General features: G+C 41.9%; 1 protein-coding gene across 6 annotated transcripts in view; it reads left to right on the forward strand.

The window, feature by feature from the left end:
• Positions 1–14,478, forward strand: part of SPATS2L (spermatogenesis associated serine rich 2 like) — a 160,365-nt gene that overhangs the window by 69,918 nt on the left and 75,969 nt on the right. For 5 of the 6 annotated variants that reach the window (XM_055345143.1, XM_055345138.1, XM_055345142.1 and 2 more), the window contains one exon: positions 10,580–10,640. In XM_055345143.1, the coding sequence (XP_055201118.1) occupies positions 10,602–10,640 (39 nt within the window). In that variant the 5' untranslated portion in view covers positions 10,580–10,601. Of the gene's footprint in view, positions 1–35; positions 152–10,579; positions 10,641–14,478 lie in introns of those variants that run through there. The other variant, XM_055345139.1, reaches the window with a different exon arrangement.

Genomic DNA, 14,478 nt, shown 5'->3' on the forward strand with positions numbered 1-14,478 from the left:
TGCATCATGATTGAGATGACTGGTCACAGTAAAAGCTTGTTGATAAAGGTGGCCAGTTGGGGAACAGGGTTGATCTGCCTGTTGAGAAAGCCAGAAGCTCGGGCCTTGGCCTGGGATCCCTGATTTGGAACACACCAGGAGGCCTGAAAAAGTGAGTTGAGGTTGACTTTGTTGGAAAGCCTCAGGAGGAACAGTCACTGGGGCCGCGGGGGCTGGAGTGGAGTAAGGCGGGTGGGCAGGTGTCGGTGCGTTGGAGTGGCTAGACTGCTGGTTGGTTTCTCTCCTGCTGGATGTTGAGGTGCCACCTCAGCTTCCTCATATTCCCTCCCATCCCAAAGCCAGGGCATGTGAGACAGTCATCCTAGACCATCTTTACCCAGTCAGGGCCAGTGCCATTTCAAGGAAGTGGGAAAAACCTTCCTCTGCTACTTTGAGAAAATCATTACGTGTTTACTCAAAGAATTCTGACTTAATGGATTAGGAATATTGCGCGCTTCTTGGAACAGAGGTTTTTGAAACCAGACTCTGCTCTGAAAAGATGATGGTTCCTTTGCCAGGTGTATTCCAGGACAAATGAGCCAGCTTCCCCAGAGCTGGCTTTGAACGTGTGGCTCCTCTTTGCCAAGTTTAGTTAGGATTTCTCTTTGCCAGTCCAGAGTTATGTTGCAGAACTGCAGTGCATGTTTTCTTTGGAGATGCATATCAGTGTTTTCTTTATAAAGTTGCTATAAAAAATTTTAAAAAGCCTACAGCCCCCACTGATGGCAAGCCTGCCTCCAGCCCTCTGCTATGCCTGGTCTCTGCGACGAGACTTGCAAGCAGCCCTTAGTGCTGCTCTGCCCAGAACCTTGAGCCAGCTCACTGCCAACTCTGATTTCCTGAGTCCACACTCTGATTTCCTTCTCCACCTCCTCGTCTGGCTCTTGTCTATGTGTTTGTGTACATGTCTGTCTCTATCCAGTGATGGAAGGAGACAGGAGGTCCAAGTCGAGTGCTCAACTCAGGCACTCATTAGCAGTGGGACTTGAATAAGTAGCTTGTTCTCTACGCTTCCATTCCTTTTTCTATGAATTGAGGATAGCACACTCCATATGGAGTTATGATGAGAATTAAATGAGTTAATACATGCAGAGTGCTTATGCAGCGCCTGATATACAGTAAGAGTTCAGTAAGTGCTGTTTTGTAACCGCTGCCAGCATTCCCAGTAGAGCCTGGCATGTCGTAGGTGTTTAGTGAATGTCTGTCACGTAGTAAGAACAAGCATTGCCCTCTCTGTAGGAACCGCCCATAGCTAGTTGAAGAGCTGGGCACAAGGAAGTAAAGGGAAAGCGTGTACTTTCTCAGCATTGAGGCTGGGAGTCGTCTGTGCATTTGCTGCTCAGCTGTGTGAAGGAGAACTGTGGTTGGTATTTTTGTCCACACCCCTCCGGGATCAGAGATTTGCTCGAGGGCCAGCAGAGGGATGAGGGGAAGCCAGTGTAATCTGTGGGAAGAGAGCCTTTGATGGCATGCTTGGACAGAGTGAAATTTCTCCTTCTGAACCTCATAACACCAGTCACTTCACCTTTCCCAAGGCCTCTCTGAGGATGGGCATGTTTTAAAGACTTGAGCTGACATCATTGCATCTTGAAACATAATTGAACCGCTGGTACAAGTGGGTACTTGTGCCAGGCCCAGGGTCACCCACATCGCTATGGAAACACATGTATGCTTGAAAGCCCGCGATCAGAAGCAGAGCCTTCCAGGAGCCCAGCACCAGGTCACTTTTAGAAAAAGGCATTTATTTATATTCGCAAGCCATCAGAGACCTATGAAATGAAATAATTTCAAATTAAATAGAAAAACCATGCCACAGCTGAATGCTAATAAAGCCTGCCACACGCCCACCCCGTGTGCTCGCAGTGCCTGGGATCTGCTGCATTTATTTTAGTTGCCCTCTGCTCTTTTGCCTCCATTTGCATTCTGCTGCCGCCCGTGGGGAGGTGGTTTGGCTCTTGATGCAAAAATGGTTCATCTTCATTCACACGCATTTGCCAGTACCAGAGTGGAAAAATGCAAAGCGGGGCCTGCTATAGAGTGTGCTTTGTGCTCTTGCTCTCTGTGTCTGTGTGTGCAGCACATACAAGGGCGTCCAATTCGGATGACTCTGCCTCCTACGCCAGTGCTGGGCTGTTGAGTGGAGATGTTCTCCCGTGGAGGCCTGAAACTTGCATCAGCACATCTTGCCCTAGATGTGCTCGAGTGATATTCTAAGTGATTGGGAGCTTTTATCTGCCTCTGGAAGCAGGCCTTTTCAAATAAGTATTGACTGTTAATGACCTGTTTAAATAAAACATTCAATTTTCTTTCTTCTCCGCACAAAGAACTTTGTAGGCAGCGACATTTCTAAACCAGAGGCTAACCCAGCCTTTCAAAAGAGGCAGAGCCTGGGCTCTTAAATGTGAAATTTTTTTCCTGACATTTGCCCTTAAAATGCTTCTCAGCGAAGTTGTTCTAATGGTGAGTTTAGTACATTGAAGTCTCTTTGAATGGAAATGCAACCTTGAGAGGTTTTATTCCCCCTCCAAATTAAACAAAAAAGTCCAGGTAAAGTATCCTTATATTAAATTCATATTTCAGTCACCATTCTCTGTTTCATTGTTTATGTGTCCTCATTCCTAATAATTAAAGGAGCTTTCCTCCAAGGAACGAGGCACTACACAAGAATTTTTATTAAACTGCGGGAATTAAACCACAGAAGAAAGAGCTAAAGCACTCGGAGCATAAGAGACCTCAGTAATTACGACACCAGATAAGGAGCAGCAAAGGATGGAGGGGAAGAGACCAGAGCACAAAACAGAAGAGAGGGATTAAGCAACAGGAAGGTCAAGCACCAGAAACCCCACATAGTGTTAAATTTAGACGAAGTCCCAGTCTTATAAATTTATAAATTTATTCTGAATTGTATAAATGTAGACAAAGCCTTCAGCTGGCATGAAGGTACCCCTGGTTGTACTTGGCGGACTGGACAGTTAGTCCCTGACCAGTTTAAAGGTGATCTTTACAGGGAGACAGCCTAGTACTTTGGAGATGACACCCATGCCTTTTTTTTTTTTTTAAGGCAAATTTTTAACTTTCTGCTGCCTTAGCTGTTGAATGCATCCATCCCAGGGCCCGTACCCTCTTGTACTGAGAGCTGGGAAGGACCACAGTGGTCATGCTCTGAAGGGTAGAGAATGTGTGGCCCCGAGTATGACTGTAGGAATTCAGGACTTGCTTCCCGAATCTGCTCCTTTGACCTATTGATTTCTATGAGCTGTAGGCCCTTGGAAAACAGCAAATTCAGGGAGAAGCTGTGTCTGAATTCCCCTTGGGCAGTTTTGTCAACCAGGTAAGGCTGTTGTGTCCTGTCACAGGAGAGAGAGGAGCCTAGAAGTTGACAGCACATTCAGACACACTTTATCACAAACTATCATACCTCTCATCTTTCCTAAAAATCATTTGCTCTTCCCTGAGAGGCCTACACACACACACCCCTCCCCTTCCCTGGTAAGATGGTATTTAATTCTGAATTCTAAGCCACCTCGGGTGCTTCCCCACTTTTCCTTCGATATCTCCCGTGTCTACACAAGGTACACATGTCAATAAATTTCTGTTTGTTTTTCTCTTGTTCATCTGTCTTCTATTACAGATTAACAAGAGAGCGTGTCAGGTAGGAACTCAGGTAAAATTATTTTTCTTCCCCTGTAACTCCAGCCTCTTGTTCTGTAGCTGGAGACCTGAGGCCCTCATGCTGTATGGTACGGATCTAGAACCTTTCTTCAGATGTCCATCAGGACGAGGCACCCCATGTAGACAGATCTAGTCGAAACTTGCCTGACCTGTTTCTCATTCCCTCAGAACACTGCTCTCTGCTAAGAGCCAATCAACGGCAGAAGAGAAGGAAATAAATTAATCGGTTGTGTTACACCTTCTTCCAGAGGTACCAGCATGCTGTACACCGAGTAAGAATGCAGATGGCTCTTTAAGTTTGGACAGGTTAGGAGCTGGCACTCTGGGCGACTGTTGGACACTCTGCTTTGACTGGGGTTTTTTGCTGCTTGCATCGATCATGTTGAGTAATTGACTCCCCACCCACAAGCTCAGTTCTGAGTCTTCCTCTCTGAGGCACCCATGAAAACGTCTCCAGGGCCACCTTCGTGATCACACGCTGTCTGGGCTGCACCAGAGTCAGATATGTGGACACTTTAATTACTTTAATGTAGAAAGAAGAAGCAGTTAAGCCTTAGACCCTGGAATGTCCTGCAGCCCCTGGGCAGCATCGAGGAGCCTAGGAAACACTTTGTTGGCTCAGGGCCAGCTAAATGCAGCCTTCTACACGCTCCTCCGAGGTAGGAAGCCACAGGAAAGCAGCCATCTCTTAATAACAAGTCCATTCCTGTCCATTCCTGTGTGAGTTGAGTGGTTTTGCACTGCAGTTTGTGTGCCCTGCGTAGACAGGCCCAAGGCACGTGTCCCATGCCTGCCCTGCTTGAGGAGCCAGCGCTCGGACGGCCTCCACTCTCCCGCAGAATTCTTGCGGCACTTCAGCAACAGGCCATGACTTGTTCGTGATGGTTTTGAGGGGCTGTACGCACAATGGCCGTGGGCCCCAAAGTCTCATGGCCCGGGTTTGAGTCCTGGGCCTGCCACTTACCTTGAGACCCAGGCTCAATTATCGAATTCCTGCATCTTGGCTTTCACATGTGCAAAATGGGGGATAATCATCATTTCTGCTTTATAGGGCGAGGGTTAACTGAAAAAAACAATGTTTGTTGAGCACTTAACATAGTGCCTGGCCTTATAAGTGCTCCATAAGTGTGTTAATTATTATTAATAATATGTTGGTGGCCAGATCCATCTTTAATGTAATCTGTGGGAAACTGGGCCCCCATTTACGTGTCTAGGCTTCTGTGAGAGTCTGTGTGTTGTGTGTGGTGGTTGAGATCAAGAAAGAGGCCCTTTCTTAACATTCCCAGGATGGAGACTTGAGAGTAGTGGTTCTCAAAGCCTAGGCCATGTGCCTCTGAATGCCCTGGGGGGGCCACCTAAACAGTGACTGCTGAGCTCCCCACCAGAGCTTTGGCTTCGGTCGGCTAGCGAGAGGTGGACAACTGGTGTTTCTAACAAGTTCCTAGGTGACGCTGATCTCCTCTAGGAATCAAACTGAGAGCAGCTACTCCAGGACAGTGCTTCCCAATAGAAATACAATGTAAGCCACGGTGGTCATTTAATATTTTCTAGTAGCCACCTTTAAAAGAGTAAAAAGAAATGAGCGAAATTCATTTTAATGTTGTATTTTATGTAACCCAGTATGTCAACTATTATCATCTCAACATGTAATAGATAGGAAAAATATTGAGACAGTTTACATTCCTTTTTGTAGTAAGTCTTTGGAATCGAGGGTATGTTTTACAGTCCCTGCACATTCTGGTTCAGCCAGCCACATTCAAATCTGGCTTTGCATGAAAATGACCTGGGGAGTTGCTTTTCTCAGGCCTCAGCCCCCTCATCCCAGTTGGCATTGGGTTCCAGAAAACCCTATTTCTGAAAGCTCCCCAGTTGATCCTGATGATTAGCCAGAAAGCCAAACTGATCCCATCTTCTCCCAACCTGCTCATTTCCCTTTCTGTGCCTTATTGTCGGGATGTCCGCCACTTACCTATCTCCTTCAGCTACATTATGATAATTTATGAAATACTCTATTAACAGCTCCAATTATGCATTATGATCTTTATGCCTTTATAAATTATGGGAGAACTTTGCATAAATGACCTTGAAAAAATTTGCTAAAATCATTATTTTAACATTTTTCTTATGTATTACCTCTGGTTCCCTGAATCCATTTCAAGAAAAGTGATGTAGTACCTGAGCACAGGAAAGTGAATCTAAAAGCAGTAATAGGTTTCAGAGAAACAAAAGTGAAACTTCATTACTGTCTACACAGTAAAACACAAGGGAAACAGGGTCAGAAAGCAATTTGACATTTCAATGTCTTGTTTTCACTTTTTGTGTTGTATATGATTGCCTGAGAATTAGAAATACGTATATTTCTTAAACTCAGAGTTTGGTAGTTGGACAGATTGTCATATGCTGAGTCTCACTGAATTGTATTAATTAGAAATGCTGAAGCATATTTTCCAGAATTTGTTCTATTCAGGTTTTTCATAAAGAATATTTATCTTTGTTATAAACTAATATATTTTCTGACTGGCATTAATGTATATTAAGTAAGATCTCTGCATAATGAGTAGCTCAGTTTGATATAACTTTGTACATGAAGTGACTAGTGGTAACCCTATTTGTGGATTATTAATTTTACACCAGAGAAGTGTATAGATGATATATTGGTGATAAATTGTGGAATTCTTTTCTTTGGATTGATATCTTTTCCTAATAAATTTTTGACTATGGAATATATATATCTAGAATGAAGTGAGAGTTTAATCTGTTATTTCATAAATAAAATTTCAGTCAACAACTTTCTTGATCTTTATTTTCTCTAGGATATATATAAAACTTAGATGATATCTCTGTATGTAATATTATTAACGAAAGCTGAAGTACAACTTTAAGGAAAGGAATTTCAAGCAATACCTAAGCTATTGAAACGTTACATCGATATCAGGAATTTCTGGTTATTTTAATTTTAATTTTGATTGATTGATAGGCACAGAGTATATATTTATGGATCTGAATAATTGGGCTTCAGTAACTGGTAGGTTCTGAGAATACTCTTAAGTGATAGTAGGAATAAGAAACAGAGGCTTTGCCAGGAAGTCAGAGATCCCTGTACATTTCTTATGGATTTAAAGCTCTTTTGATCAAGGTATGTTAGGATATGGGCATCCATCCTGTCTGATAGTGATAAACAAGTACGTGTGGTGACCAGGTGTGACATGAGGGAAATAAGGAGGTCTGTTGGTCCCAAACACCTGTCACTCACAGCATTAGAGGCCTCTTAGGTTAGCTCAGGGGTCTGCAACTCTAAGTTGCCAAACTCTCTGGGTTTATTATTTTGGTGTGTTCTTTACCTAAGTTAAACAATCAAGATTAGATCAAACTGATCTGACTGTCCAGATGGAGTCCATAGCAGAAAACAGAATCCCCAAAGAATAGGAGCACAGCATAGTTTCATTGTCATAGAGGAGAGGAAGTGAGCCCAGGAAGGGTAACGAGCCTCTGATACCAGGCCACTTGGGGTGCGCTTCGCAGTAACCCAGTGGGACTGGTGCCAGACTGAGGGTGTGGACATTTAACACGGGTCCTCAGCTGGTGATCACCCCTGCCCAAACCTTGTCCTGACCGAGAACTCAGTTTGACTGTCTAGCCATTTAAATTCTTAATTCTTTAAGGCAAACCAAATTTAAGTTCTATTTATATTAAAATCCTTCATCTAGTTTCCATAACTGGAACTACAGCTGATTCCCCAATCTCCCTGTTAGGCACCAGCCAGCCAGAAGCCTTGACATAGAGCATTGGAATCCTCCTGGAAGGTAGAGCCTGTAGACGCAGCACTCCACACAGGGGAAAAAAATTAAGAGAATAAAATGGGCCAAGAGCAGCCCCTACAATTATCTTTATCTTAATCTTTTCCATCTGAGAAACCTATAATAGCCCCTTTCTACCCTCAGAGCCGGCTTTTCCTCACACACAAACTCACGTAATTAATCCACTGGCACCACTACCACAGAAGAGTCTTCTTGAGTTAGACGTTGAGGTCAGAGAGAAAGGGAATTGCCGAGGAAATGTATGTAAATATGTATATTAAGTAAAAGAAAGGTATATGTGTGTGTATTGTTCATCTCCAAATACAGCTCACCTTTCAGTGCTGCTACCTCTTCAGATCTCAGAAATGTTCTGTCCTCAATGGAATTCTTCCCTGATTCCTCCGTGGATTAAAACACTCCAGCCTTAGGAAATGCTTCCCACCCAAATCCTAGACATCAAAGCACAACAAAAACAAGACGCTTTTTCTATCCGATTTCACACATCTATAATGGCAAGAGGAGATGTATCCAGAAGATTCAGCTAATCTAGTCTAATGAAAGGAACTGTGGCTCCCAGATCTATCCTAACAAATAGCACTAAATCCATCTGTCACCTTTGAGCCTTCATAGTTCCATAGGTATGACCTGTATCTCCCCCTCCCTCACATCCTCATTGCCACACACACACACACACACACACACACACAAACAGAGTAACATGCAGAAAAATCCACATATGTGCACAGTGTGTGTTTACATGCCAAAACTTCCATTTGAATAAGAAAATCAAACATCCAAATGTTTTCAAATATGATTGTAGACCATTTTGCAGGTATTGTGATGACTGATCAAAGGTTCCACTTTTCATCTATGGCTTATCAACAAAAATGCTTGCTTATTTATCCTTGCACTTCACAGACCATGTCTCTTCACTGTTACAGATCATCAGAAAATAATCCCATTCTCTGTTACTAGTAACTGTCAAGAGTAGCAATAAATGAGAATGAAATTCAGATATTATTTGCTGGCTAGTATTTTTTTTTAAGATTTATTTATTTCAGAGAGAGAGAGAGAATGGTGGGAGGGGCAGAGGGAGAGAAAGAGACTCTCAAGCAGACTCCCCACTGAGCACAGATCCAGACTCAGGACTTGATCTCAGGATTCTAAGATCACGATCTGAGCTGAAGCCCAAGAGTGGGTCATTTAACTGAACTTTGCCCCCCAGGAACCCCCCAGCTAGTATTATTTGCTTTCTTCCATATGCCAAATCAGAGGATACAGAATTTGCAGTCAGTTATGTAAATGGGAACTGTATTCAATGGGATGGACACTCATTGCAGCCCAATATGAGAAGGAGCTGTCTTACTGGAGATTGAGTTCACAGAGTCTCTCCTGCTAGTGTGCCCAAATGCATGTGTTAGTGGCATTATCATTTGGAAACTTATTAACATGAAATCTTACTGTTTATAATATCTGATAATATGTAATAATATATCTATGTGGATTCCTATTTGAGTGGTGATAAAGAATACATATTGCCAAGCTTTCATCCTAAATGAACAAAAGATAATGGATCTGAATTTATGTTTTATTTAACTTATTTAAGACCTAGGTTTAGGGGATCCCTGGGAGGCGCAGCGGTTTGGCGCCTGCCTTTGGCCCAGGGCGCGATCCTGGAGACCCGGGATCGAATCCCACGTCGGGCTCCCGGTGCGTGGAGCCTGCTTCTCCCTCTGCCTGTGTCTCTGCCTCTCTCTCTGTGTGTGTGACTATCATAAATAAATAAAAATTAAAAAAAAAAGACCTAGGTTTAAAAGGAAATGGTGAGGAGAAATCAGAGACTTATTGCAAGTTGTCCCCCAAATGTATCAACTCTAGATACACTCATTGTAGCCTGAGTCAAAAAAGAATGTAAGATAGCGTTTCAGTGGTTCTTGATTGACAAAAAGCATTAATCATGCAAATAGGGAGTATAACGATATCTTGGCCTATCCTGCTGCTAATTTGAACCAATCTGTTTGCCCACTGAACTCATTTATGCTCTATTTCAAAAAGAGATTGAGACTATTAAAGGCTTAAGTCCTGTCTTCCATAGTAATGGTGAAAGATTTAGACCAGATGAAAAGAAAGAAAACACCACCGATTCTTATTAAGAGTACAGATCTTTCCTGAGTGGGTCATTTCACAAAGAAGTTTGGGCTCCAGAGGTGGAAACCCTAAAGAATTTAAGGAAACAGAAAGATTGTGGGCAATTTTAAGACTCCATTTGATAGAGATCATGAATTTATGGTCATTAAAATTATGGTGAAGTCATATATATATATATATGCATATATATATATATATATGCATTTATCTGGAAGGATGTTCATATGTTGATAAGTGAAAAAGCCAGTTTAAAAACTTAGTACATGGGGCACCTGAGTGGCTCCATCAGTTAAGCATCTTCCATTCTGCTCAGGTCATGATCCCAGGGTTCTGGGATGGAGGCCTGCATCCAGGTCCCTGCTTCTCCCTGCTGCGTGTGCTCTCTCTCTCTCCCTCAAATAAATAAAATCTTTTAAAACTGTTATGTACAGTGTTTCTTACGTTTAAATTTGGAATCATTTCTCCTGTTTTCTTCCTTGACTGCTTTCATATAGTTATGTATATGCAGGAAAGACTCAGTAAATGTTTGTTTTATTAACTAGAGGCTAATAAAAACTTTGGGACAGCAAGGATTGGGATGACAATGCTCTGTTAAAATAGGTATGCTTTTCCTCCTCTCACTGTTCTTGACCACCTTTCTTTTACTTAATAAACACAGTTTGGGTGCACACCCATCTGTCCTTGTCATTTTTCACGTCAATACAGTATGAATAAAAGATTTTACATTGCCTTCTAGAGTTATCATAACATGTTTTTAGAACATTTCTAAGACAAATGCTTAGCTTTAAAATATTTTTATATTCTAAAATGGTATTTATGATTATGACTGAATGAAATTGTTTACTGTGTTGGGAGAGAGCATGAAAATAACACATTGAGAAATCAATTTTAAAATTTTAATCTTTTTTTTTCCTTTTTTATAGGGCTTATTCCACTAGAAACAAGATGGCTGAACTCAATACACATGTGAATGTCAAGGAAAAGGTACGATACAGTTATAAATTGGTTATAGAAACTCCAAACTGTGTAGTCTCTAGCTGGTAAAAACTCAGTTACAATGGAAGAAGGGAAAAATGGTTTTAGGGGATATACAGTATGTTTGACAACTAGAAAACCACCCAACAGAAAGAATCATAAGAAGCATTTACTCATTGTGTGTTAAGCATATTACTTTCATTTTCTCACTTAATCTCGACCATAACTCCATGAAGTTAATAGTGTTGTTATTCTCATTTTATAGAGAGAAGAACTGAGATATCAAAAAGTTAAGTAATTAGCCTAAGTTCACATAGCTAGTAAGCTACAGAGCTGGGATTTGAATCCAGGCAGTGCCATCCTACAGCTCATACTCTTAACCACCATGCTGGGTTACATCTGAAGGCTAGGGTATTATGTTACATCTCCAGAATAGCCTCATATAGAGATGTCCACAGCATTGCCTAGTGGTTATGGTGGATAACCTATAATGCTTCTTTCAATGCAGGGAGTTCATGACTCTGAAAATCTCCCCCTTCTCATTATTTGTTGGGGGCTGATTATACTTCAAAGCCCTCCCATGTCTTGTCCTTCTCTGTGAAGGTTCCTCACTGTTAGGGTCAAAACCTCTCACTTTTATATGCTACCGTGCACTATTAGCACTTAATGATCATAAACCGTAGACCATATGAGACCATGGAGACAAATTCGTCCAAGCCATTTATCTGGCACCGTGGAGACTGTAGCACTACAAGAGATTTGTCTGTGGTTGTATGACAGGGTGAGAAGGTCTCTCCACCTTCCACAGGGCCAACTCCCATCCTCCACTAGATTGTGAACTACTTGAGGGCAGGAGTTTGTCTTTCCTGTGTTTGTATCCTCACAGTACCTAAAACACAGAGTGAAGGCTTAGAGAAGTAACATTTGTGGAGTCTTGACTTTTTCCCTTTCATTTGACAAAGAAGTGTTGAACTCTTCCTTCGTGCCAGACACTGTTCTAGATGCTGGGATTATGGCACTGAACATGTAGGTGAGGTTCCTGCTACCATGGAGCTTGCTTTTTAGGGCAGAGAAACAGAGTCCGTATTGAGAACGTATAAATGCATATAGTCATTTCAGACAGTGGTATGATGAGGCTGGCCTGGGGAGGGGGTCTTTAAGATGGGGTTGGTCAAGGCAGCCCTCGCAGAGGAGGGGACACTTGAGCTGAGATGAAGACAACAGGAAAGAAACACCATGCAAAGATCCAGAGACAGAGCAGATAGAAAAGCAAGAGCCTGGAGGTGGGATAATTTGAATGTGTTTGGAGGCCAAGTGGTCAGTGTTGCCAGAGTGTCCGACAGAGGGATGGCGAGGGGGGATGAGATCAGTGAGCACGGCAGGATCCAGTGTTGGTAGTGTTGGCTCTTCTCCTGTGTTGCTGGACCTCCACAGGATCTGTGGGTGTAGTCCAGGGTTCCACAGACTTGCATGAGAAAAAGCACATTTTCGACTTCACTCACATCTAAATGAAATATAGCATCTCCTGCAATCATGAATGCAGGCAAAGGAAGAAAGCCACGGTTGCAGCAGGAGTATCTGCAACTTTCACAACTAGAGGTCACAGATACCTTCATATCAAATTACACTCGTTACAGATATCCTGAAATTTGTTCATGACCACTTCAAAACTACCGTAGTTACTGGAACTTCTGCTGCGTTGTGTTATTCGATGTTAATAGAGGAGCACAGATATTACTGTAGCATGAATTTTTTAAGTTCAACTTTATTTCAGTGTGAATGGTGGTTTCGTTTATAATCATATGTATTTTATTTAAAACTTCACCAGACTGCCAAAGAGGGCCTGTGCCCCAAAAGGTTTAGGATCTGAAATAGCCATGTAGGGCTTTATTGAAAGGGCAAAAGTAGATGCTGAAAGTTTTTAAGCAGGAGCCTGACCTGTGTGATATTTTTTTAGAGCTCACCCTGGCTCTGTCAACTACTATGCTACCTATTTTACAGATCTTCGTATTAAATAACATTCTGAGGACACGGAAGTTTACAGTAAAGTGACTTGGTCAAAGTCAGACTCTCAGGAAATGTGGAGGAGCAGGGAGGGATTCAAACTCACCTGTGTCTGGTTCTAAAGCCTATTTCCTTTCCTCTGCATTTCTGCTTCCCAGAGTTTTCCACCAAAGTACCCTAAGGACACAAAGGAACACACTTGTGACCCCAGGTCTCTGAGAAGATGGCCAAAACCATTTTCTACATCATACAATTTATTTGAAGTCTTTCGTGTTATCTTAGAAGCTAATACAAAGTTTTTAGTTACTATATTCTATAAGATATTCCATATATTATGTTAATACAAAATTATTTTTACTTCTTAAGCATTGAGCAAACAATAGCAGAAAGATGTGCCTCTTTTACATCATGACTTCACATTCTTCCTGACTCACAGTCATAGTCTTAGGTGAGACTGTGCTTCCCAGTTTGAGAAGTTGGGTCTGGCACCACCATGCTGACCCAAGATTGGCCCCTTTCCAAATGTCTGTTGATGAATAGATTGGACAGCTCCTGAAGTTGGATTATGGGAAGGAAAAGCACTTTAAAGAATCAGAGTCATAGTAATCGATTCTTTGCAAAACATGGCTAGTTGGACAGACCAATATGGTGGGCTCAGCAGAAAGAGTGTCTTATTCAAAACAGAGGTGGCATCCAGCCAGTAAGGGAAGGAGGCTCATCTGTCAGCGCCCAGACCACAGAGGTTCAGTGTGAATGCTCCATGTATTGGCTTAGGCGCCACATTCATCCACTTGTCATGATCAATGGCACATATGTGCACGAAGATTAACAGGAGATGGTGTTTCTGCCATCACACTTCAGTAACTTATCAAAATGCTGGCATTATTTTGAAAGAGGGTGACACTTAAATTGTAAATATTATCAATCTGCATGACAATGAAAGTAGAGCTCCTCTAACTTAATTAGTAAATTCCATCTTCCTATACCAAAAGGTTAATAGATTTCTCAACTCAATAAAATAAATCATCATAAACAACAGAAAATTCTGATCATTTATAATTTTACATTGATTTATTTTAGTACATGTATTTCCTTTAGTTATTAGCTTTTATGGCCTTTTTATGATTGGTTTGTTTTTCAATCTGTCACATGAGCAATGACATTTTAGTTTTGAAAATTAAGAATAATAACAACTGTTAAGTCTTAAATTATCAATTATAAGCTTTTACAGACCTGAGAATGGATCTATGCAGTATTCTTATAAAAACCTAGCCAAGCACTGTGGGAAATTAATACTTAACAAAAGCCTTGTGATGAAATGAGTACAGTAGTTACCTCTAGTGGATCCCCTGTTGGATGAATCAAAAAGGAGTAGGTGCTTGGTGAAGAAATCATTTCTGTCCTCGGGAAGCTTTTAGTCCAAAGGAGAAACTAATAATTGAAGGTTTAATATCCAAGACAACTGAAATTTGTAATTGACGCTCTCTGTGGCTATTTTATTTTAAACTATCATTATATTATCGGATTATAAGGATTTAAAATCAAAGTTATCGTTGATTCAAAAGTTCAGTCTCCTTAGTGTGACCTACGTCCTCTGAGATCTGACCCTGTTGTCTTTTACACCTTGTTTATTGCCATTTACCCACATGCCCCCTTCAGCACCACTATCCTGACCTTGAATATTCCTGCCTGGGGGCCTTTGCAAAGGTGGTTTCCTCTATATGGGAGGTGTCCTCCTCAGGAACCTGGCCCTCACTCACCTCCCTTTCAGGAGCTCTTTCAGGGGAATGTCTCCCTTGTCTTCCCTCCTGCCCCATTTGAATTCTCTATCCTCTTGTTCTCC

This window comes from Nyctereutes procyonoides, unplaced genomic scaffold (genome assembly GCF_905146905.1).
Source record: "Nyctereutes procyonoides isolate TBG_1078 unplaced genomic scaffold, NYPRO_anot_genome, whole genome shotgun sequence".
Lineage (NCBI taxonomy): Eukaryota > Metazoa > Chordata > Mammalia > Carnivora > Canidae > Nyctereutes > Nyctereutes procyonoides.